General features: G+C 41.4%; 1 protein-coding gene across 8 annotated transcripts in view; it reads right to left on the reverse strand.

Annotated features, from left to right (window-relative positions):
- ANKIB1 (ankyrin repeat and IBR domain containing 1) overlaps window positions 1–26576 on the reverse strand; it is a 207046-nt gene that overhangs the window by 130918 nt on the left and 49552 nt on the right. For all 8 annotated transcript variants that reach the window (XR_015057498.1, XM_085878528.1, XM_085878527.1 and 5 more), the window contains 5 exons: window positions 14920–15193; window positions 7767–7955; window positions 7550–7667; window positions 7099–7286; window positions 6640–6728 (listed from right to left, as the gene is read on the reverse strand). Coding sequence is in view for 7 of the 8 variants with exons in the window: in XM_085878528.1 (XP_085734654.1) it covers window positions 6640–6728; window positions 7099–7286; window positions 7550–7667; window positions 7767–7955; window positions 14920–15193 (858 nt within the window). In the remaining variant the exon portion in view is untranslated. The remainder of the gene's footprint in view (window positions 1–6639; window positions 6729–7098; window positions 7287–7549; window positions 7668–7766; window positions 7956–14919; window positions 15194–26576) is intronic.

Raw genomic sequence — 26576 nt, forward strand, 5'->3', positions numbered from 1 at the left:
AAGAAGGAAGCCATGACTCCCACCTTGAGTCTCATTTGAGGTATGCAAAAAAAAAAACCACTCCAGAGATTATGAAGCCATGTACAAAACAGTTTTGTGGTCTCACCAAACGAAGATGGAACTTTTTGGCCAAAATGAAGAAAAAAACGTGACATTTGGTGCAAACCCAACACATAACATCCTAAAGCATCATGTTGCAGGGATGTTTTGCATCAGCAGGGACTGGGGCACTTGTCAGGATAGAAGGGAAAATGGATGGAGCAAAATACAGAAAAATCCTCGAGGAAAACATGCTGCCCTCTGCAAGAAAGCTGAAATTGGGACGGAAGTTCACCTTTCAGCATGACAACGACCCGAAGCACACAGCCAAAGCTACACTGGAGTGGCGAAGGAACACAAAGATAAATGTCCTTGAGTGTCCCAATCAGAGCCCCAACCTAAATCCAATCGAAAATCTGTGGCATGATTTTGAAGATTGTTGTCCCATCAATGCTCTCCATGCAACATGACTGAGCTTGAACAGTTTTGTGCATAAGAATGGGTAAATATTTCCCAACCAACGACTGAAAAGTTGGTGGAGACCTATTCTAACAGACTCACAGCTGTAATTGCTGTCAAAGGTGCTTCCACCAACTATAAACTCAGGGGGGTAGACACTTATCCAACCAAGGTATTCTAGTTTTGTATTTTTAATTAATTTTCTGAAATTTGTTTTTCACTTGGAAGTTGTGAGTTATGATGTGTAAATAAAGTTGGAAAAAGTCTGATTTAATGCAATTTCATTCCAGGCTATAAGGAAACAAAAGGTGAAAAATTTGAAAGGGGATGTAGACTTTCTATAGGCACTGTGTACTGCACAGTATATAAAAAAGCATTTACTTTTACCCTGCTCATCCACGCAGTTAAAACGCCTAACATTCCAGCTTTCCAGCCCTGGCAAAGATGTACGTCACATTTGTGAAGGTTGCTCTTGCAGCAAGCAGCCTTGAGAGATAGACATAGTAACATGCATTACACAGATGAGACAGACTGAAGTTCAAATTTTTATTAAAAGCTTTTGGTATGTATATAAAGAAGAGAGAGCCTGTTGCCCTATTCCCTGAAGTTTCCCTTAAAAAAAACAAAAAAAAAAAAGACAAAAAATAAGACACTTCAAATTAGTTGTCCATGAAAGCCAGGTCTATCATCTCCACCCCCCCCCCCCAAATTAAAATAATCCCATTCTTTTGGGAGAAATATTGATAAGAACTGAAAGTTCAAAACTTGCTCAAACTGAAAATTTGCCCAAATTATTATTAAATCATCAAACTCACTTTGAAATATAAAAGAAATAACATTCAACAATAACATGTAATGTACTTTATTTTATAAAAATGAGTTTGATGATGTAATGAGGGTTTTAGCAAGTTTGGAACTTGACATTAATTTTTGCCAATAAAAACAAAAGATATCATAAGAAGTTAAATTTTCAAGATAGACTTTGTACAAACTAATTGTAGATTTATAAATGTTGGTTAAACTGTGAATAGCTTCATTTTAATTTACACAATACTTGACACAACGAAGTGTGCACGTGCGTGCGTGCACAGTTCAGATAAAGCTCCTTTCTTTACAAATTTGTTCGTGCACATGTTCAAGTCTGATTGGGTCCAGAACATGAGCAGGAATAAACCATCATCTGCGAGAAGGTGCAAAAAACATCTTTAGACGAATTGATTATTTGCTAGCAATTAATGATGGGTTTATATTTGATCAGTTTCACGATGACATTTATTGTAAAGAGCTGGGATTAGAAAAGGGAAGCCAGTCACTCTTCAGTCTCTTTTTTTTTTAGAATTGCAAATCAACAACAATTTCAAACCAAATCTGTACAATAAGAAAGGCATTTGTCTCGGTGTGTGTCGCCATTTTTCTCAGAGATGGCTGAACGGATCTTCGTCAAACTTTTAGAGGTTCGTCACTGAGTGCAAGGGGGTCCATCCATCCATTGGGACCATACTCTGTGCAGAGCGTTGGTGGTGCCTAAACAGTCTCCTGGGATATTGAGCACAAGCCTGAACAGGTTGCCACTCTGACGCAGGATACCAGCAAGCTGGTACTCATTTCACTGACCTCAGAAGGATGACAGGCTGATTCAACCCCACCTGGTATTAATTCAACAGCCAAGCAGTATTTGAACTCAGGACTCTCGGATCCCAAGCCCATCAACCTAACCATTAAGCCAACACCAGGCATATGCCGGGGGTGTTTTGGACAAAAAGCGTTTTTGATTATTGACAGTTATATTCGAGTACACATAAACATACATAAATACAAAAGAATTATCAGACACTTAAATACAAATAAACCTCTTCCGGAAGCGTTCAAAGTTAGCGGTCCATCTTCTTCTTCTTCTTCTTCTTCCTGAACAGCAACATATTTATAGATCAAGGTCAAACTTAACCCAGAAACATCAACCGCACATTCACTAGCATCCATTCGATGAATAACATGCAATTCCACTTCTAAGGTAACACTTTTACAATTCCTCATAGCCAATAATCTACAGGGTTAATAAGTTAAAAGGTTTATGGTTTTCACCAAGAACTTGTGATCCAACACCAGAAGCTAGAGCACATGTTACTCTTCCCTGTATTGGATGTACATCACACCAGAGACAACCGATTCTCAAAACTGCTAATATAACAGTACGCCATCGCTCGACACATAAGCTTGAATCTATTCTTCACACTCATAAGGACAGAAGGCTTCCCAATCACCATCCAGGTGTTTATCGTATGCTGTGTGAATGTGGAAAAGTTTACATTGGTGAAACTGGCAGGACGTTCACCACGAGGTTGAAAGAACATCAGGCATACAATAGAAGTGGGGAAAGGGAAAAAAATCAGCAATCGTCAATCATGAACAGACCAATAATCATTGCATATTATGGTCAGACAGCAAACGTATCACATCCATCAGTCACTAGCACACAGGGAGAATCGGAGAAGCTATGGAGATATATTTACATCACAAGGTCCCTCAAGAAAACAGGACACCCATTAACGATATGTGGCTCTCCCTTGTTAACAAATCGACACCTACAACTACAGCTTGCATTACACTGAGGGCATTGGACTATGATGAGCAAAATGTAATCACCAATCAGTAACGTGCATTCAACAGCCAATCAGTACCTCACAATAATTAGCCAATGGAGGGTGAGTTGTTGTTGTTGTAAAAGCTGCATTCATTCGTTCTTGCTACTTCCTCCTTTCGATAGGCAGAGCATGCTGCCCGAAACGTTGAGACCTACTTTCTTCTTTAAACTTTGGAGTTATTTTCTTTTTTAAAGTATAAAGTATAAAAAATGTAAATAGCTCATTTAAGAGCTCACACATGGTGAAAACCCTAAACCTTTTAACTTATTATTGTTGTTCCACCATGGAAACTTTTAAACAGGACTTAAATCTACAGGGTGTTTACAAAGTCCTGTTACCCCCTCTGCAGAACCTGATAAATGAATACAATGAAAACATGAGACATTTATTGTCATCAAAATCAAAGTATTAACATTACCATGAACATATACAGTTCCAGTAAAACCTTTGGACACACATCCTCATTCAAGGGTTTTTCTTTATATTTACTATTTTCTACATTGTAGAATAAAAGTGAAGACATCAAAACTATAAAATAACACACACGGAATTATGTCGTAACCAAAAATGTGTTTAACAAATCAAAATATATTTTAGATTCTTCAAAGTAGCCACAAATTTGCCTTGATGACAGCTGTGCACACTCTTGGCATTCTCTCAACCAACTTCATGAGGTAGTCACCTGAAATGCTTTTCCATTCACAGGTGTGCCTTGTTAAAAGTTAATTTGTGGAATTTCTTTCCTTCCTAATGCGTTTGAGCCAATCAGTTGTGTTGTGACAAGGTAGGGTTGGTATACAGTAAATAGCCCTATTTGGTAAAAGACCATTATTTTGTCTGTACTGTAGTAGTCCATATTATGGCAAGAACAACTCAACTAAGCAAAGAGAAACCACAGTCCATCATTACTTTAAGACATGAAGGTCAGTTAATCCAGAATATTTCAAGAACTTTGAAATTTCTTCAAGTGCAGTCACAAAAACCATCAATCGCCATGATGAAACAGGCTCTCATGAGGACCGCCACAGGAAAGGAAGACCCAGAGTTACTTCGACTGCAGAGGATAAGTTTATTAGCGTGACCAGCCTCAGAAATCGTCAATCAATTGCACCTCAGATTGCAGCCCAAGTAAATGCTTCACAAAGTTCAAGTAACAGACACATCTCAACATCAACTGTTCAGAGGAGACTGCATGAATCGGGCCTTCATGGTCGAAATGCTGCAAAGAAACCACTACTGAAGGAAACCAATAAGAAGAAGAGACCTGCTTGGGCCAACAAACATGAGCAATGAACATTAAACTGGTGGAAATCTGTCCTTTGGTCTGATGAGTCCAAATTTAAGATTTTTGGTTCCAACCACCATGTCTTTGTGAGACGCAGAGAAGGTGAACAGATGATCTCTGCATGTATGGTTCCCACTGTGAAGCATGGAGGAGGAGGTGTGATGGTGTGGGGGTGCTTTTCTGGTGACACTGTCGGCGATTTATTTAGAATTCAAGGCACACTTAACCAGCATCGCTACCACAGCATTCTGTAGCAATACGCCATCCCATCTGGTTTGCACCTCGTGGGACCATCATTTGTTTTTCAACAAGACAATGACCCAAAACACACCTCCAGGGTGTGTAAGGGCTATTTGACCAAGAAGGAGAGTGATGGAGTGCTGCATCAGATGACCTGGCTGCCACAATCACCTGACCTAAACCCAATTGAGATGGTTTGGGATGAGTTGGACCGCAGTGTGAAGGAAAGGCAGCCAACAAGTGCTCAGCAGATGTGGGAACTCCTTCAAGACTATTGGAAAAGCATTCCAGGTGACTACATCATGAAGCTGTTTGAGAGAATGCCAAGAGTGTGCAAAGCTGTGATCAAGGCAAAGGGTGGCTACTTTGAAGAATCTAAAATATATTCTGATTTGTTTAACACTTTTTTGGTTACTACATAATTCCATATGTGTTATTTCATGGTTTTGATGTCTTCACTATTATTCGACAATGCATCGTTAAAATAAAGAAAAAGCCTTGAATGAGTAGGTTTGTCCAAACTTTTGACTGCCGCTGTATATATGTATATATGTGAAACGTACCAGGGTAGATGATGATGGGGAATGGGGGGGGGGTAGGGGAGAGGGAGGTAACGGGACTTTGTGACCATCCTGTTGGGTACAGCACATCTCTCTTGTGTGAAGCTGATTTAGCAATCTCTTGGTTTCAGGTCTCATGGTCATGGACACAATTGACAGTTGTAATTCCACGGGGTTTCCACAAATCTCACGGGAATGCGAGCTGGACAGGCGACCGTGACGGGCCATTTTAAAATCGCTCTATCGTGCCTAAGCCTTTGTAGCTATGTAAAAGGTACTATTAAATGATGCCCGACCCCATTCTTTAGTGGGTGTAGGGAAGTGTTTTAGACCCCCCAGAAAAAAAATATACCACGCAACGCCAGGTACCCCTGCTAGTTGTTTGATAAACGAGATGCTTTTCCAGTCTCTATTGTATGAATACCTTTCTTGGATAGCAAAGTTCCTAGAAAGCACTTCTCTGGTACAGTTGCATGTAAAATAGTCAGTATAGTGAGAGCTACCACTTACAGCACCACAGTTGGCAGAATTCAGCTCGCTGCATGTGCCAACTCAACCAAGATGAGACAGCACAGAACTAGCAAATAGATTAAAACAGCTGGTCAGACATATGCTAACACAGGGAGCCACAGTTAGCAAATTAAAACAAGTGTTCTTTAAGGTCACAAAATGACACCAAATTGAATTTATGAAAAATAATAAAAACAGCAAAAAAAAAAAAAAGTTTTAATGATGCAAAAAAATATATATATATTTTGAAATATTTTCAGTGGTTGCGAGGAGATGCAGTAGCACAGTAGGAAATCGGTTAAATGATGCCTGACTCCATTGCAAGATAATGTTAACATGATTTACTGGTAAATGTAAGAGAGTATATGTATTATTATTGATGAACATTACGAGTCCTGGATGTGATAATACATTAAACCCACTTGCAAGAAAGATAAGCATCTGTAGGTGAAGTTAAATGCCATAAATCAGAGTTTGAATCGTGAGGTTGCATTGCAGGATTGACCGACTCCCCAGACAGAGCTGAGATTGTGTATCTACTGATGTGGACCCACAGTGGAGGTTATGGACCCACTGTTTGGAGAGGTTCTAGGCCAAAAGGGTCAAAACCTCCAAGAAGAACTGGGTCAAGCTGATGACCTGGAGAGTTAGAAAAATCAAATGCTTACAAGTTAATAGGGTTCTTACTTAATCGGTAATAAACGATTTTGACATTTGTGATCAAGATAAAGTTAATTAAAGGGTGTTTTTTCAAATTAGTATGATTTACATCTTTCAAATTTTAATATAATGCTGGAGTAAAAGATGTTACTGTTCAATAAATGATTAGATTTGTGATGAACAAACTTGTGAAAAAAAATGGTGTGCGTGTGCGTGTGTACATGTGTGTGCGTGCGTAACGCACGCCTCCCAGCAAGCTCTGCAGAAGCAGTGTCCACAGGGTATGTCCACCAAACCGCAAAGGCGAGGAAGCCAACCAAAGCAGATTTCACACTGAGGAGCAACAAAGTCAGTTTGAAAACAGAGACGTTTAAAGCTTAATGTCGTATGTTACATGCAGTGTGTGTTCGTCCACCTATTTAAACAATAAAAGCTGTATGGTTGCTTCCCAAGTTATACAAGTGTTAAATACTGATTGATGTGACATAGTAATCAAGCAACAAAATGAAATAAATATATCAATTAATAATGATGAGAAGCCATCATCATAAAAAGCCATTAAGGCCAAAGTTTCTTCTGAGGATAACACAAAATGTTTTTCTTAAATACAAAGTCGAGGCATATGCAAGAGTTAAAAATAGAAATGCATTCAAAACACATTTAATGTTTTTTTTTAAATTAAAAGTCTGCAGAACAGACATACCGTCTGGTTCAGTCCATCATCAAACTCTCCAGGTGGTGTCATTGGGGAGTTCATAGGGCTTAGATCAGGGATTGTACCCCAGCTGTTCTGACCAGAAGGTGGGGGAGGTGGCAGCTGCACCCCTGCACGCTGGCAACAGGCTACCGAGTCGGTCATCCAGGCCTCGAGCAGGTGTTCACGGTCCCAGCCTACATACAACAATAAAGAAATTAACAAGAATTATAATGAATCATCACCATAATCATATTTTCACTTGTATACTGTGGCCAAGCAAATCTCAGGAAACTTTGGCCAAGTTCTGGCAACTTTGGAGTGAAAGAAACTGCTGAGAACAATCGTTACAAAACACTAATTGTACTTGTCACAACCCGAATAGGCATTCACCACTGCACATATAAACAGCATCCAATGACAAAGAACCACAGGACGAGTCCATGCGGGCACTGCAGACCTCGTGAGCGAAGAAGTGCCTCAGCTGTGAACAGTGGTACTTGAAGCATGTCTGCAGTCTGTACAATAATTTGGTCTTTCAGCTCCTGAAGATCCTGTATCCTAAGACCCTCATATACCTGCAATACATCCAGGAAATAGAGTACAGTGAAGTAGGGTACCTTATCACAATCGTCATGCAACCTGTATGCAATTCTTCAAATATCAAGTGACAGCACCTCCTGCTTGCCAGCAAAAAGGCAGGCCTCTGACTCGCTTTCATCTTCACTACTCCTTTCATCAGAGAGCACCATACGAGACTCGAGATAGAGTGCTACCTCATAATGATGGTAATGCTCTGCACAGTCACACGGTGTGAATTTCTCCTTGTTTTCTGCATACAGTGATGCTCCTCGCTGCACCAATAACTGTGTGGGGAACACATCACATGGGGAACTTCAGCAAAAGTAAAATTAAATACAGGTCTTGTAATTGTAAATTCCATGAGATCTTTGTCAGAGTGCCAGAGTTACACTGACATTGCCATGAGACTTCTACTTCTTAGTCTTAAAATAATTTCAGTGGTATGTTATTAGCTTATCTGGAATTGGAATTCCAGACAAGGTATTGTCATCGTGCACTGACTGTCTGTCCGTCTATCCGTCCTTCTCCTATTTCAACACCTCTGGCTAAACCGCTGGACTGATCCGTCAGAAATTTGGCAGCAATGTTCCGTTCCTAATTGGGAACGGGGATTGCAAAGCTCACGTGACTTTAAGTAGGTAAAAATGGGGGACTTTGTAAATTCCATCAAAAATCTTCTTCTCCAGACCCACCAGTCAGAATGCGACCAAATTTGGGTTACAACGTTAGGCCAGGGCCCAGATGAGCTACAGGTCCAGTGGCCCTATTTTTATTTCAGTGGTATACTGTTAAAGATGTTCTGTCTCAAGTGAAAAGTTCATATATTTTCTGAATGAGGGTAAATAAAAAGGTATGTAGTAATCTGCAACTACTTATCTGATAGCCTCAATTATTCCCACCTTATTGTAAGGTTGACTGGGGAAATATTTTGGCACAAGGCTAATATGAATTGGCTGGCCAGGCCTGATGTTTCAGGTGAGAGCCAAACAAACAGTGTTGGCAATAACTCACCTACTCTTCATGAAAAATACTATGGGATATTTAAGTTTATATACTGTACAAGTCCCAGTCGGGAATCAAACGGTAACTGCATCACTTTTGCACCATCCTGTAACCACTTCGGCACCAATGGTAACTGTACATTATGGAATGTACAATATGTCTATAAAGCATCTCTTACAATTACTTGTCATCACAAAATGAGAAAAAGGTTCATTACTGGACGAAGTACATCTGACATTTGAGGTATACATTTTTGACTTTCATAAAATTAAATTCACCCCACTCAAAATAAAATACCACTGAAATAATGTTTGCAGAACTAGATTATGCTCAGGTCATAACAATGCTTAAAATTAAATGCAAAATCTGAAATAAGCAATGCTGTTATTAAAGAACAAATCCTGTCAAATTGGGCAAATCCCCCCCCCCCCCACAAAAGCAGAGTTGTCTGTGGACGATCCCAAAAATGTGCCTCTCGATAAGCCCACTTAGAATGCAAAAAAGACAAAAATTATTTTTTAAATAGGTGATATCCGAGCACTAAATATAGTCATGGGAATGTCTGCACCTTAATTTAAATCTCTAGAGAAAAAAGAAAAATGTTACAAAAACTTTGGAATACTTCGCAAAAGACATCAATGTTGAGGTAATTACTTATTACATCATTTTAGTAATCCATACCAGGAAATATGAACAAAACATAACTGCCTTTAAATCAGTATGCACACACGCACGCACACATGACAAAGTTGAATGGAACATGTTAAACTCCTTGAAAGTAGGTGGTGACACTGCAAAGGGCAGTCATGTATTTATTTGTTTTATTGATTTGATGAATGAGCCTCATTATATATATCTTGTTCTGGATTTCAGAATCGGATCTGACTAATGCACACAACATTCAGGTCCTCAGACAGTTATTTCCATAAATGCATGTCCAGAATAGACCCATCCCGTTTGTCTGATGGGATTAGAACTCTTTGATGCGTTGGAGAAGGGTGTAGAATAGATTCCCTTTCTTATGGCATGGCCTTTTCCTCTTTACGACACGTTCATGCACGCGAGAGATAGCCGTCAGCCCAATGGAGACTCATTCTACCCCTTTCCATCAGCACACTTTGGACTTACAGGATATTTGATTAAACACACCACGGGTTTTCCACATTTCATTCCATCTGACTGTCAAAAACGGCTGTGGATCAATTACCTCACCCACCTCTCTTTCAACGACACCCACCTCTCTTTCACTTCCGGTTCAGGGATCAGCACACGTGGACGACTGGGTCGCGAGCTCTCCTTCCAATCCTATAGCTGTTTCCAGTCCGAAAGAATTTTGTGTATTTTGTTATCGAGATTTGTGTCAGGAGCTGCTGTGGACCTGCACTTATTTTTTGAAGATTCATAACAGTTTTATCAGGTAGTTGAGTTTGTTTTTTGAAAGAAGCAGGGGGAGGCCTCGTGATAAGTTTAGTGTTAAGTTAGTTGGGGCCTTGGGAGTGTGGGGGTAAAGAAGGATATAAATTGAGAGTGAAGGAGAAAGGAAGAGGAGTACGTAAAATGTAACAGTTGCTCAATGTGGGCCACGTCAACAATGGGGGAAGCAGAGGGGTCTTATTGTTGCAGGAAGTGTGAGGAAATCGTCCACTTGAGGATGGTTACGACGAGGTTGAAGGAACGCATCAACAATTTGCAGGAAGTAGCAGAATGTGAGAAATTTGGAGATAATAGTTGGTTACGGTTGTGGAGTGAGGTTGCTGATGATATTGGGAGTGGCGACGGTGCAGCGGGGGTGGGCAATGGAGGAGGTGCTGCGGGTGCGGGCAGTGGTGGAGGTGCAGCTTGTGCGGGCAGTGGTGGAGGTGCAGCGGGTGCAGGCGGTGGCAGATGTGTAGCGGGTGCGGGCGGTGGCGGAGGTGCAGCAAGTGCGGGCAGTAGCGGAGGTGCAGCAAGTGCGGGCAGTGGTATAGGTGCCGAAATAGAAATTGGTAGATCTGAGGTCTGGGGGACAGTTTTTGTGGGTGATGAGACAATTAAATATGTCGATTCTTCATGCTGCAGGAAGGATTGTAGACATAGAATTGTGTAGTTTTGAAGGAGCGGGAGTTCGGGACATTGAAGGAAGGGTAAATTATATAGTATCGGGTCATGGCAGGAAGAAGTTGGTTGTGGTACACCTCGGTGCAAATTATGTAGGGAAGTTTACTCAGAGGTTTTGAAAAATAGATACAAGACATCGGGAAAGTGGCTGAAAGCAAAGGGTTGTGAGATCATGTTTTCTGGAATTCTCCCAAGATTCGGAAACAAAATAGAAATTATGAGCAAAGCAATAGACATCAACCAATGGCTGGAAGAATGGTGTAGGGAGGAAGGTTTTACATTTAAGAAGCAGTGGGAATCATTTCTGGGACAAAGGGAGTGTTTCCGGAATGATTGCCGTATGTTAAATAGAAAGGGGGCAGCAAGGTTTGCAGTGGGAATTGAGGAAGGAATTCAGGCTTTTTTTTTTAGGTCAGCAGAGGGTGGGGAAGATATTGAGGGAGGAACGGATGATGTAATTTTGACGAGCAAGGCCAGGCAGGAAAATAGAATTTCAGGAAGGGAAAAGTGAAACATATTCTATACCAATACCAGAAGTTTAAATAATAAGATGGAAGAGCTTGAAGCCAAAGTAGATAACGAGGAGTACGATGGAGTTGCAGTGAGTGAGACATGGTTTAAGGAGGAGAGTAACTGGAGGACAGGATTAGCAGGCTACAAAGTGTATCAGTGTGATGGGAAGGAGAGAATAGCAGCCTGAGGAGGAGCAATCTGGGTAAAGGACAGAATTGTATCAAGAGAAAGGGGTGATAATAAGGAGGGAATAAATGTTGAGGATTCTGCATGGGTGGAGATTAGTGATTGTAGAAACAGTAAAACACTGGGAAGATGCTTTTATCAGGTGTGAAGGAAGAGGAAGAGGAGAAAGGAGGAGAACATGAAGAATTCAAAAAGGCATGTGATAAGGGAAGAGTATTGATTATGGAGGATTTTAACTTGCCAGGATAGATTGGGTCCAGGAACAGGGAAAGGGCAGAGCAGATGAGGATTTCCTCGTTTTAGTCCAGGATTAATTTTTAACCCAGTTTGTAGAGAAGCCCATGAGAGGGAGTGCAGTGTTAGACCTCCTTTTAAGTGACGATCCCAATATGGTGGAGGAGGTGAAGGTCGAGGAGCATAACTTTGTGTGTGCAAAGATTCTGCTCAGGGTTAGAATTCAGGATAGTAGGGTAAGGCTATTAAATTTCAGGAAGGCAAACCTTGAGGGTACAAGGAGAGAATTGGGTGATGCAAATTGGGAGACTCCAACAAAAGGACAATCAGCATCAGAGAAATGGGAAACCTTGAAGGACGAAACGTGTAGAGTGCAGAGTAAGTACATTCCAATGAGGTGTAAAACTAGAAGCAGAAAGAGGCCAGGGTGTTTGAGCAGTGAGATAAGGAACGCTATCAAGGATAAGCAGAAGGAATTTATTAGGTTTAAAATAACGGGACGAGAGTTAAATTTATTTCACTATCGAAGTAAACAGAGGCAAGTAAAGAAAATAACTCGGCAAGCCAAAAGAGAGTATGAGAAGGACATGGCTAAGAATATTATACAGAACAGCAAGGCTTTCTTTAAGTATATCAGGGGAAAAGAACAGGTTAGGACCAGTGTGGATCCATTAAGGAATAGCACTGGGAGAGTGGTTCATGATGAAAGTGAGATGGCAGGCTTATTAAACAGGTATTTTTCTTCAACTTTCACATAAGAACAGTCAGGAGAATTGCCAATAGCTGAGAGTATCTATGAAGGAGATGAAGAAGATCCAGGTTGAAGTGGAGGAAGTAAAGTAACAGCAAGGTAATCTAAGAGTAGATAAGGCTCTGGATCCAGATAATATGCACCCGAGAGTATTGATGGAGGTGGCTGAGCAGGTACGCGAGATGTTAACGGATATTTTCAATAGTTCCCTGGAGTCAGGACAGGTACCGGAGGATTGGACAGTAGCAAATGTAACACCACTATTTAAGAAAGGATCTAGAAAAGAATTTGGAAACTATAGATCTGTTAGCTTGACTTCAGTTTTGGGGAAGGTGTTGGAGATATTAAGGACCAGATAAGGAACCATTTAAACAAATACAAACTAATTAAAGGTAGTCTGCATGGGTTTACCAATGGTAGTTCCTGTTTAACAAATCTTTTAGAGTTCTATGAAGCAGTGTCTGATTGGGTGGATGAGGGAAAGGCAGTGGACATAGTATATCTAGACTTTAAGAAGGCATTTGATGAGGTACAACATTGGAGGTCATTAGCCAAAGTGAGGGCTTGTGGAGTGGCTGGTCAGGTAGCTAATTGGATTGCAAACTGGCTTAGTGATAGGAAGCAAAGAGTGGCTGTGAGTGGGAGGATGTCTTGCTGGAAGGATGTAAGTAGCGGGGTACCTCAGAGATCAGTACCATTACTACTCATATTATCTGGACCCGGAGCCTTATCAACTCGGACCATTACTATTATTTACATCAACGATTTAGATAATGGGGTAAAGAGTAAGCTTTCCAAATTTGCAGATGACAAAGCTTGACGGTAAGGTGGATAGCAGAGGGGGTGGTGATCAGTTTCAGTAAAGTATTGATGCTTGCATAGATTGGGTGGGAGATTGGCATATGGAATTTAACCTGAGCAAGTGTAAGGTGTTGGGGATGGGGGAGAACAATGAAAATAGAGATTACAGGATGCAAGGGGTAATTAACCTCCGCCATCGAAGATGGACGGAGGTTATGTTTTCACCGCTGTCTGTCTGTTTGTGAACAGTATTACGGAAAAAACTCCTCGACGGATTTCGACGAAACTTGGTGGGGGGATTAGGTATGGTCCAAGGATCATGCCATTAGATTTTGGACTTGGTCCAAAGTCTAATATGGCCGCTATAGCGGCCATTTTGAAAAAATATTTGAATTTTTGCTTTTGCATTTCTACATGTTTTAAGTGATTTCCAACCAAAAAATAAAAAAATTGGTTAGAGAAAAAAAAATTTGCAACTTTTTTAAAAAAAAAAAATTTCGATTTTATTTGAAAAATATTTGAATTTTTTTTTTTTTGCATTTCTACATGTTTTAAGTGATTTCCAACCCAAAAAAACAACTTGTTAGAGAAAAAAAACCCCAGAAATTTTGCAACTTTTTTTTCAAAAAAATTTCGATTTAATTTTTTTGGGCATTTCTACATGCGCGTCGATCTAGTTTAGTTTATTCAATCGTGGTTCAGTAGAGTCTGATCCGTTTTGACCTACAATGAATAGTATATCAGGTTCACTTAAGTGACCCAGCAGTATTGGCGGCGGAGGTTTTGCACTCTACCGAGTGCTCCCCCTCTAGTTTTGGAGTGTGTCACACAGGAGAAGGATCTGGGGGTGGTAATAGATATGGAAGGTAAGCAGGCAGTACAGTGCCAAGCAAGCAAACAGTGTTTGACTGCATTCGGAGGGGGATCAATTATTATAAATCAAAAGAGGTGGTGCTCACATTGTACAGGAATTTAGTGAGGCCACATTTAGAATATTGTGTGCAGTTCTGGTCACCACAGTTCCGGAAGGACATAGATGCCATGGAGAGGGTTCTGCGCCATGTAGTGGCCATCATGGTTCCCCGTCTGCTTCATTATCTCACAGGTACGGTAAACAAACCCTGGACACTGAGATCTGGCCAGAGGTGGGTGTTGGCGATGGTGCCCGTGGTCTTTGTATAGACACACCGGGTTCAAAGTTATCCGTCCATGTGACCATCACAGTATTGCCACATAGTAACAACTCTCATCACTCATTTCATTATATGATACTACATTAAATATAACATGCCCACGAACCAGCACATCCACTCTACTTACCTCTAAATCAAACTGTTATTTTCCCATCTATGCATGAATGTTTTTCGAATGATCGACCAAACCACCATAGTGTGAGTATGCGTGCATATGATTACTATTCAACAAGGTTTGGTTAGAGAATACATTATCTGAGAAACCAACCTCTCCCGATTCCTCAGCTATACAACAAGATAATCAAAGGTACAGAGTTGGAAGGGTAGACGCAAACTGGGAATATATTACTTTTGCAAGATAAACAAAACAACAACTTGTACTAAATGCAAATGAATCCTCTTTCCCACTGGTATCCATATACTCTAATTCATTAGTGAACCACCATATTGCCATGGGAGCACATAAAGTACCTCCATGCTGCGTTTCATCCCTGCAGCAGCAGCGTAGTGCAGTGGGGTGTTACCCCTATTGTCTCGAGCATCCACTTTGGCCCTCTCACGTTCACCGGGGTTCAGTAGAGCACCCTGCCAGTCTAGCATCAGGCGCAGGCACAGGAAACTTCGATCCTCACGTATATGCAAGGGCTGTAGGATCAGTGTGCTTGGCATGCATGAGCAGTGCAGCGCCGTTTCTTCATGGCTGTTCCTCTTGTTGGGATTCCCCTCTTTTTCCTTCAGGAATACGCTACAAAATATAATATGGTGCAGTAATCCTGAAAGATCATTAACTATGAAAATCATTGTAAAATAGTTTATCATTAATATGATTATTAGAAGCAACCAAATTTGAATGTCATATGAACTGGGGTCCACAACTCACTGTAACTTCAACTACACCTGCATAAACAAATGGAAGAAGACAAATCATCTCCAATAAATCATTGGAATTAGCCTAAGCTTCCAGGGATATTCAACATGGTGATATATTTCATAAATTTCCTGGCACAAATAACATTTGCAACAATTAATGGACATTAAATCTTGCAATAATAATAGCTCTGTAACGATTATATATATAGATATATATATATATATATATATATATATATATATATATATATATATATATATATATATATATATATATATTTCGGCACGCCCCTTTCTTTGTTCCACCATCAGATTTTTGTTACTGCATGAAATGAAACAAGATTTGGCACATGTACTAATGATATTATTGTCTTCCTTAAGAGACCCCTCAAAATTCGTTTTGATGCATTTTCACAAACTCCAACGGATTCCATTCAAATTCGGTACGATTCTGGCTTTTGGTCCAACTTAGGTCATTGGCTATAAATTTTTTCCATAACACTTGCGATATTCGAAAAAAAAAAATCGATAAATCGATATCCCTTATGGGATTTTCCATTCAAATCCATTCAAGTTTAAGGCCTACGGGGGACGCAAATTTCCACTTTGCCCCGGGCGCTGTTTACCTCCGCTATGCCAAGCTGTTAGGGTTAGGGTTGGGGTTAGTGTTAGTGTTAGGGTTAGGGTTAGCTACCCTAACACTAACAGCTAACCCTAACCGCTAACAGCAATTCAGGAAATTTGCAAGAAAGCCCGGGCAACACCGGGCATTACTACTAGTATATATATCTTTTGCAGATTAAAGATGAGAAGGAAACATGGAAACAAGAACAATCTTCTCTCATCTGTCTCATGGTCTCTTCAATTTATACCTCCGAAACCCTGTCCTCTTTTCACATGCAACTCTTCTCCACATGCTGTGGTGCATCCATGCATTTTTAATCCTCCTGTTTCGACTCGGCCTCACTTTGTCCACTCACCATCTTTTTTTCTACTCTTCCATGACCATAGACACATACATATAAACATCATAGGAGAAGGAGGAGAAGGAGAAGGAGAAGGAGGAGAAGGAGAAGAAGGAGGAGAAGGAGAAGGAGAAGGAGAAGGAGGAGAAGGAGAAGAAGGAGAAGGAGAAGGAGAAAAAAACGGAGTCATCCTGAACCCAGGGAGGTCTTAGTGATTCTAGTACCCCCCCCACACCCCTTTTATTCTCATCCAACCCACTGAACAAGAATAAAGCACCTAATTTTCACAATGCATGTCTCTTCAATAAGACAACACAGTTCGCAATCTGACGACACTCTATTCTCTAGTATTCACCAAAACAATACAGAAAACGTAGAGCTCTTGCAATAAAAAAGAAGAATCATCTATATATACTGAAGGACCAATTTTGTGCTCCTCCTAGCAGTCATGTCACGTTTTTCTCGGTACTGTGACCTGGACTGAAAGAAACTTTGTACCTGTAAGAGTGCATCGCACATCATGGCAATAGTCAACTTTCAACTCTGAAGCAGAATAAACACTTTTCGTTGAGGCGGGGGTGGGGGATGAAGAGACGGGGGCAGGGAGTGAAGAGGCGGGGGTGGGGGATGAAGAGAGGGGGGGCAAGGTAAGCAAATTTTTGGGCGGGGGTAAGCAAATTGAAAGCGGGAGATGGGTGAAATGGGGCGGGGGCTGGGGTGAATTAGGTGGGGTTGAGTGTGAGGGGGTGGACAAGGGCCCAGGGGCAAGTGGGGCGGGGAATCAAGAGACGGGGGGCGGGGAGTGAAGAGGCAGGGGCGGGGTAATTACATTTTTGGGCGGGGGTAAGCAAATTGAAAGTGGGAGATGGGTGAAATGGGGCGGGGGCTGGGGTGAATTAGGTGGGGTTGAGTGAGGGGGTGGACAAGGGCCCAGGGGCAAGTGGGGCGGGGAATCAAGAGACGGGGGGCGGGAGTGAAGAGGCAGGGGCGGGGTAATTACATTTTTGGGCGGGGGTAAGCAAATTGAAAGTGGGAGATGGGTGAAATGGGGCGGGGCTGGGGTGAATTAGGTGGGGTTGAGTGAGGGGGTGGACAAGGGCCCAGGGGCAAGTGGGGCGGGGAATCAAGAGACGGGGGGCGGGGAGTGAAGAGGCAGGGGCGGGGTAATTACATTTTTGGGCAGGGGTAAGCAAATTGAAGGCAGGGGGTCGGAGGCGGGGGGGGGGAAATGGGGCAGGGGTGGGGGATGAGTAGGCGGGGGCAAGCACGCCCTGTCCAGTCCATGTCCCTCGAGTGTGGGTGAGCTGGTGAGGGTGGTTGAATGAACGGAATCAGTCTGTGACGGGGTTTCGGCTAGTATTATAATAGGAATGTAATGACTAGATTCATTTGACATCTCAGTGTAAGTACATCGTCTTGGGCTTGAAAAACAACATACTCTAGCTTAACTAGGAATGGGGTTAGCAAAGTAGAAATGTTTTTCCTGTTAGCCCCAATAATGTTACCGCTGCTGCTGCCAGCAGCTTCAACCGACTGCAGAAATATTGCTGACGGTGGCACTGCTGCTTCATTCTCGGTTTTGCTTTTGAAGAAATTAGTAACTTTATGTAAACTTTCATGCAATTTCTTCTCTGCATTAATTTTTTTTCATTTTTCTGCTGCACTTGGATAATTTTGTTTAATTAACTATGTCGAGGAAAGCCATAAAATAACGTCAGCTCAATTGACGAGGTGTGTACGTCATATTTTGGAAAAAGACCAAAACATTATGACCAACATATCATGCTAGCTGGATCGATCAAGTGTCGATGTGTGGGTGTCATTAAAAAAAATAACACTTACGAACGCAAGTGGAATAGCTCATTTGAGAAGGGAAGGTAGACATCTAGAACTAGTTGTTTTGGAATTTTTTGCTTTCAGAGAAAGTTGAAATACAGTTGATAAAAACACCATCAGATTTTTCATTCTTTACACTGGGTGATGTAATCGATAGCATCTTCAGTAGGTCATATAGCATATCACCCCCACCAGCTGTAGTGGGCTCCCCAGTGCATGGCCCTAGGCAATTACCCAGGCTGTCCCATTGGTAAGACCTGAACTACATTAGCACATATAACAGGCAGTTATGCGATTATGAAGGGAGGGGAAGAAAATGAAAAGAAGCCTGGAGTTTGGGAGCAAATATAGGTCCAAACATTCACTGCTGGTATCAGTGATATGTCTAACAAAATTAAGCTTTTTATAGTTTAAATGTGATATTCCTGCAAAAGTTTTAATGACGACTACAAAAGTATTCACCCCCCCTCCAAAATTTTCACATTTTGATGCCACCTGAGCTTATTTCATGATGCTTTCAAATCAAAATTAATGTATTGTTGCGGACCCGGGGTCGGCGGAGAAGACCACGAGGGGTGAACTACCTCGGGTTCCCACCAGACTCTCTGGAATCACAGGCCGTCGCACATGAATAACTTCATAACGCGGTGTGTTGCTAATCGACCTGAACACCAATAACTCTACCACGTGACTTAGGGTCCTCTGTCTAATACCGTTTACCTAAAGGTCACGTGATCTAATTACCGGGGGACATGCCCTCGGTACGTACTTGCTCAAACCAGATCACCTTAGCATATTAGATGCAGCCGAGCGGAACTGCCAAGCACGTACCGGCCAGGAAACATATCGTTGGGGAATAACGTCCCGGCTAAACGAAGGTGAGGACCATGCTGGACCAATGGAAGAAAACGCGAAAACGAGCTGGAAAGATTTCAATGCAATACATTTATTTACAATCAAGCGAGGAAAAGTATGTAGCACATTGAATGGGGTTTTATTTTATGTACAGCAGGGGATAGCAAGGAATTTGTGGGGAGCGGAAAAAGACAAGCAATCTTACAAAAGCAGACACAGAGCAGAGTTATCCCATTATATCTTCTACAATCTTAATTGATGCAAGGACAGGTGCCAACACACACACACACACACACACACACACACACACACACACACACACACACACACACACACACACACACACACACACACACACACACACACACACACACACACACACACACACACACACACACACTCTCGGTTTCACCTCCTGAAACCCACCCACATGGGGAGATTGCACACAACAGTAACTTGCACGTACACATGCAATTTCCAAGAAGGCGGACACACTCATTGACATGGATTTCAGCGCACGCTCCAACGGTATGACGGATGGCAACGCCGCTGTATGGGGGAAGACGACAGAGCCCAGTGAGAGCAGTAGCGGAGGGAGTAGGAGTACTCGGAATGAAGCGAAGGACAACACGATCCACGAACCCCCACTACAAATACACAAAATGCGGTTGCTTTAGAAGGGAATACATTGAATGAAACAAATATTTATAAGGACAATAATGAAGATTACAAGGACAATAATGTAACAAATTCAATAAATAACTCCTTTGATCGAGGCCTCGCACACACAAACGCAAACACAGACAAAGGATGACAAACAAAAATAAAATCCCCTTTTTCTTTAAACAAGCTCAAATGAGCTAAGATCCTCGTCCTCTTAATGATGATGTCATTGTGATGTATCAGGTTTGCGATAAATTATCTGTGCTAATGCCCGGCTTGATTCCCGCAAACAAAATTCAAACAGCTTGCCTAATTTCGGAGATAATGGTATCGGCGATTTCCATTAGCGGCGATATTATGACGTCAACTTTTTTTCTAGGAAGAATTTCCAAAATTTGAGATGGTTACTGCCTGCGCGTGGGCTTTCTGCATATACATGGCAAGTTCCACGAAGATCCGATGAAAACTCTGGGTTGTGAAACAAAAAATGTCAAAAAATAGGAATGACGTCATAAAAATTGATATGACGTCATAGTGATGTATCATATGTGCGGTAATTCATCTCTGCTAATGCCCTGTTCGATTCCCGCAAACAGAATTCAAAAAGCTTGGCAAGTTTCGGAGATAATTTTTTAGCGATTTCCATTAGGGGAGATATTTTGACGTCATAACTTTTTTCTGGGAGGAATTTTCAAAATCGGAGATTGTTACTGTCTGCGCAGGGTAGTTTTACATGTATATGCCAAGTTTCAGGAAGTTTCGATGAAAACTGTGGGCTGTGAAACAAAAAAGTCCACAAGAAAAAGATGAAGAATAACAACGTAAGACTTAGAGATCCTCCACAAGGATCTAATAAACTGGTAATCAGCCTGGTCAAGGGCTAGCCCTCGTTGATCTGGCGTTTGGGAGCTTCGTCCAGCACATACACTTGCAAGAAAAATGGCGCCGGCATCTCTTGTCGAGCCTGGGAGGAAGGCACCTCCACCATCCAAGTGCACATGCAGGCAGAATCGCACTTCCAGTGTAGTAGCTACTCCAAACTCTACATGCACAAATCTGGCCAGCACTTCCTCGATCGGCTCGAGACGTGAACTCCACCCTGCTCGATCTGCTCTCTCTGAAGTCTCCTCACCAAGCACACACACACACACACACACACACACACACACACACACACACACACACACACACACACACACACACACACACACACACACACACACACACACACACACACACACACACACACACACACACACACACACACACACACACACACACACACACTTCGCCTTCGATCGCCTCTCTTTTTATCCTGTCTCCTCCGGTCCGGGGCATGGCCAGCTCGCCTCCAAACCCAGGAAGACAGGCTTCTCCTGTTGTTGTTGTTGTTGTTGTTGTTGTTGTTGTTGTTTCAGGGAGTCGGTCCTTAGCTTACGGCCTGGCTTGGAATATAAAAACATTGGGAAAAAATCACAGAGGGTAATCACGTACAGGGGAACTTATTTTTTACTTCCTAAGCTAATTAACACTGCACCACCCCTCGTGTCGTGACACATAACACTTAAGCTGATAGATTCCCTGACTTGTATACATCGAGGTGCTTCTACTCTTCCACGGACCATGCTACACCATACAATCCTATCTGTACTATTAAATCGGTTCATCTACCCCCATAATCATAAGTTCCATACAGCTTACACAATCAATGAACAAGTCTATTAAATAACAACTCCATAAAATCAGTTCTTTCAAAGACAATAACACTTTCTTGATGTCTATCTTTATGACTGGTAAATGGACTGAGAGAATGGAGTGGGATAATACGCACAATGCAAGTGAACTTTGACCATTTAGATTTTAGATCAGAGACACATCAGCGGTTATGACAACCAAGGCAGTGGGACTCAACGGATTAGCACAGGGCCATCGATCGTTTGGTGCAAAACACCCTACAATATCTCTCACCCCCCACTTTCAACATGAAAGTATCATGAAGAACAAAGAAAACTAGAAGGGCACTCAGTTGAGCACATACCTCCACCCTGTAATGCCTCATCCATGAGAACATATTGGGCCCAATACATTTTTGAAATATCGTGGTAGATATCGTTTTTGAGCATTGTCTCTCAATGGTGAAGAATCACATAAAAAATTCCAGTCGGCGGATCCGGATCTTCACCAAAATCGAATCAATTTGTCATGGTCACACACTCAACTTGTCCACCAAGTTTCATCCGAATCCGTCCGCAACTTTTTGAGATATCATGCTATACATCGTTTTTGGCCTGATCTCTCAATGGTGAAGAATCACTAATAAAATTCTCATAGTCGGATCCGGATCCACACCAAAATCGAATCAGTCCGTCCTTGTCACACGCCGAACCTGTCCACAAAATGTCATCTGGATCTGTCAACAACTTTTTGAGATATACTGCACACAAACAAATGAAAAGTCACTCAGAGTGACAACTTTGCAAAACTGCACAAAGTAGAATGGCACTCGGTAGAGCGCATACCTCTGCCAGGTGTAACAGTTCACATTTTGTATCCCACTGATGGGCTGGATCCGAACCAAAATCCAATCCGCTTGTTCTTGTCATCGATCCAACTCATCCACCTTGTTTTGTCATCACTCATCCACAAGTTTTTGAGATATCGTGATATATTTAGTTTTTGGCCCTATCTCTCAATTTTAGAAATTAGGCCTGTTATTATAATTAGGCCAAAAAAAAAAAATGTTGCATTGGCGTAACGGGTCACTGAAAAATAGGGTAGGTCGGTCGGGATCTTTTTTTTTTTTTTCCCCTAATAAATCCCTCCCAAAATCTCCCCCGGCTCGAGTACCACCCTTTTTGTCGGCGGGTTCTGTCCGAAACACTTCCGGGTTTTTGCGATCGTGATCGCAATCAACAAGATACTTGAAAACGATAGCAAAACAACAAAAATAGCAATAAAATAGGGTCGGCAAAATTTTTCGATAGCAAAAAAACCAAAAAAAAAAAACGTAGGGTCGGCGGAATTTTTAGGGTCGGGCGGGTTACGCCAATGCAACATTTTTTTTTTTTTGGCCTTAGGCCTCTAAAAAAATTAGACCTTTTGACCTTAAAATTAATTGGCAGTTGAATTCTGCAACCTGACATGAAAATGCTCTTCAAATTTCAAGTCAATCAGATGAAAATTGAGGATTTTAGAAAGTTTGGCCTATGTTTACCTCAAAATTAATAGGTGGTTGAATTCATTGACCTGACATGCAAATCCTGTTCAAATTTCAAGTCAATCGGAATTAAAAAAAATTGAGGATTTTAGAAATTTGGCCTATGTTGACCTTTTGGTCAATGTTGACTTCAAAATTAATTGGTGGTCGAGTTCAGCAACCTCATATGCAAATGGTCTTCAAATTTCAAGTCAATCGGATGAAAATTGAGGAATTTAGAAAATCTGACCCAAATTGGCCTTTTGGCTGAGGTTGATCTTAAAATAAATAGATGCTTGAAATTCAGCGATGTGATATGCAAATGGTCTTCAAATCTCACGTCAAACGGATGAAAATTGACAATTTTAGAAACCAAAAATTTGGCCGATTTGGGGATGACCTTATGGCCTATGTTGACCTTTTCACCTTTGATAACCTCATAACTAATAAGTGGTTGAATTCACTGACCTGATATGCAGATCCTGTTAAAATTTCAAGTCAATCGGATGAAAATTGAAGATTTTAGAAAATCTGGCCCAATTTGGCCCAAATAGGCGTTTTGGCCAAAGTTGATCTCAAAATTAATAGGTGGTTTAATTTAGCGACCTGACCTGTTAATGGTCTTAAAATTTCAAGTCAATCGGATGAAACTTGACAATTTTCGAAACAATTAAAAACTTTGGCCTATTTTGGGTTGACCATATGGCCTATGTTGACCTTTTGACTTATGATAACCTCAAAAGTAAGAGGTGGTTGAATTCAATGACCTGATGTGCATAACCTGTTTAAATATCAAGTAAATCGGATGAAATTTGAGGATTTTAGAAAATCCGGCTCAAATTAGCCTATTGGCCTATGTAGACCTTTTGGGCAACCAAATTTTACAAAACCTCAATGCGGGACCGTCGAGGGTCGGTGAAATTAATCTCTGAAAATTTCAGAACAATCCGTTGAGCGGTTTGGGCTGGAGGCGAGCGGACAGACAAACAAACAAACAAACAAACAAGCAGTCATAGACTGGTACTTACGAAATCGTCAACTTGACCTCTGACCTTGTCTAATAAAAGCTGTCTCGAGAGAACGTAGCGACGCAAACCAGAAGTTTCTACGATGATTCTGTATCAAACCATCAAAAATCGTAACGTCGAGCGAAGCAAAAATCTCCATTTCTCCACGCAATTATATTATACCTTAACGTAACTCAACGACGCGTCTGCTCGAGCGCACTGCATCATGGGACGACCCGTGACGCGTCGAGTGAAATATTTTTTATACAATCTTAAAACGTCTCCAAAACATCCGATTTTTACCAGAATTTCGACAACCGAGTTTAAAGCGTCCTAAGCGATCGCAAAAACCGAAGACAAAATTAAAATCGAAGTTAAAACGAACTCGTAACGTCGAGCGAAGCAAAAATCTCCATTTCTCCACGTGAATTTACGGAATTATATTTGACCTCACTGTGACCTTGACCTTTGACCGATTTTGACCAAAATCTAATCAGCACGAGCAATCACCCTCCTGAATCACGTGGTGTAATTTGACATTGGTAGCTTCTTCCGTTCTCGAGTTATCGTGCCTACAAACAAACAAACAAACAAACAAACAAACGGAAGTAATCAATATACTTACGAAATCTTTAGATTTCGTAAGTAACAAACACACAAACAAACAGAAAGGGCTGAAACCAGAACCTCCTTCACCTTTGCTGGCAGAGATAGCTAGAAGGGCACTCAGTAGAGCGCACACCTCCGCCACGCAATGCCTGATCCAGTGGAACATATCGGGGACAATATATTTTTGAAATATCATGCTATAAATCATTTTTGGCATCATCTCGCAATGGTGAAGAATCACGTTAAAATACAAAAAAAAAATCTCAGATCCGGATCTGGATTTGGAGCTTCACAAAAATCAAATCAAGTCGTTCTTGTCACACACCCAACCTGTCAACCAAGTTTCGGCCAAATCTGTCCAAAACCTTTTGAGATATCGTGCTAGATATCATTTTTGGCCCAATCTCTCAATGGTGAAGAGATTGAATCGTCAATCTCTAGAATTTCAGAAACTTGAAAATTTGAGTGGCTGGATCTGGAGCCAGATCTTCAACAACATCTAATCAGTTTTTCCTTGTCACACACCCAACCTGCCCACCAAATTTCATCCAAATCCTTGCACAAATTTTTGAGATATCCTGCTCACAAACAAACATACAAATGAAAAACCACTAAAAGAGTGACACTTGGCAAAACAGAACGGAACTCGGCAGAGCGCATACCTCCTCCAGGCTGAACAGTTTACATTTTGTATCCCACCGATAGGTCGGATCTCAATCCGGACCTTAACCAAAATCAAGTCCACATGAGATATCATGCAATGTCGTTTTTGCCTCATCTCTCAATGGTGAAGAATCACTTAAAAATTAAATAATTCTCGTATTCTGATCCGGATTCGGATCTTCACCAAAATTGAATCGATTCGTCCTTGTCGCACTCCCAACCTGTCCACAAAGTTTCTGCGGAATCCCTCCATAACCTTTTGAGATATTGTGCTATATATAGTTTTTTTGGCCCCATCTCTCAATGGTGAAGAATCACTTGAAAAATCCTCAAATCCAGATCCGGATTTGGATCTTCACCAAAATCGAAACAATTAGTGCTCGTCACACATGCAACATGTACACCCGTACCCCCAACATGTACCCCCAATGCCCGATCCAAGAGAGAATATCAGGCTCACTTCATCTTTGAAATATCATGCTATATATTGTTTTTGGCCCAATCCACTTTAAAGATTAAATAATTCTCGTATCCAGATCCGGATTCGGATCTTCACCAAAATCAAAACAATTTGTCCTTGTCAAACACCCAACCTGTCCACCAAGTTTCATCCGAATCCGTCCACAACTCTGAGATATCATGCAATATCGTTTTTAGCCTCGTCTTTCGATTGTGAAGAATCATTTAAGAATTAAATAATTATCGTATCCAGATCTGGATTCATATTTTGACCACAATTGAGTCAATTCTTCCTTGTGGCACTCCCAAATTGTCCACCAAGTTTTGTCAGAATCCATCCCTAACCTTTTGAGATATTGTGCTGTATATCATTTTGGCCCCATCTCTCAATGGTGAAGAATCACTTGAAAACTTCTTGGAACTGGATTCGGATCTTTACCAAAATCGAATCAATTAGTCCTTGTCAGACACCCAATCTGTCCATCAAGTTTTGCACGAATCTATCCATAACCTTTTGCGATATTGTGCAACATCTTGTTTTTGGCCACTTCTCTCAATGGTGAATAATCACATCAAAAAAAAATTCTCAAATCCGGATCCGGATTCGGATCTTCACCAAAATTATGCACTTCTGTCCTTGGCTGGTCCACCTATACCCACAAAATATTTCAGAACGATTGCTTGAAAACTGTGCTCAAAAATCGTGTGACAAAGACAAAGACAGACAGACAGGGGTGAAACATAACCTACTTCCACCTTCGGTGGTGGAGGTAACTAGAGTGGCACTCGGTAGAGTGCATACGTCCGCCAGACTGAACAGTTTACGGTTTGTATCCCACCGATAGGACGGATCTGGATCCGGACCTGAACCAAAATCAAATTGGCTTGTTCTTGTTACTTCCCCAACTTATCGACCTAGTTTTTTCTCATAATCCGTCCACAAACATTTTGAGATATCATGCTATGCATCGTTTTTGGCCCTATCTCTCAATGGTGAAGAATAAC

This window comes from Eptatretus burgeri, chromosome 4 (genome assembly GCF_056783735.1).
Source record: "Eptatretus burgeri isolate ZD-2024b chromosome 4, Ebu_testis_v1, whole genome shotgun sequence".
In the NCBI taxonomy this organism is placed as follows: domain Eukaryota; kingdom Metazoa; phylum Chordata; class Myxini; order Myxiniformes; family Myxinidae; genus Eptatretus; species Eptatretus burgeri.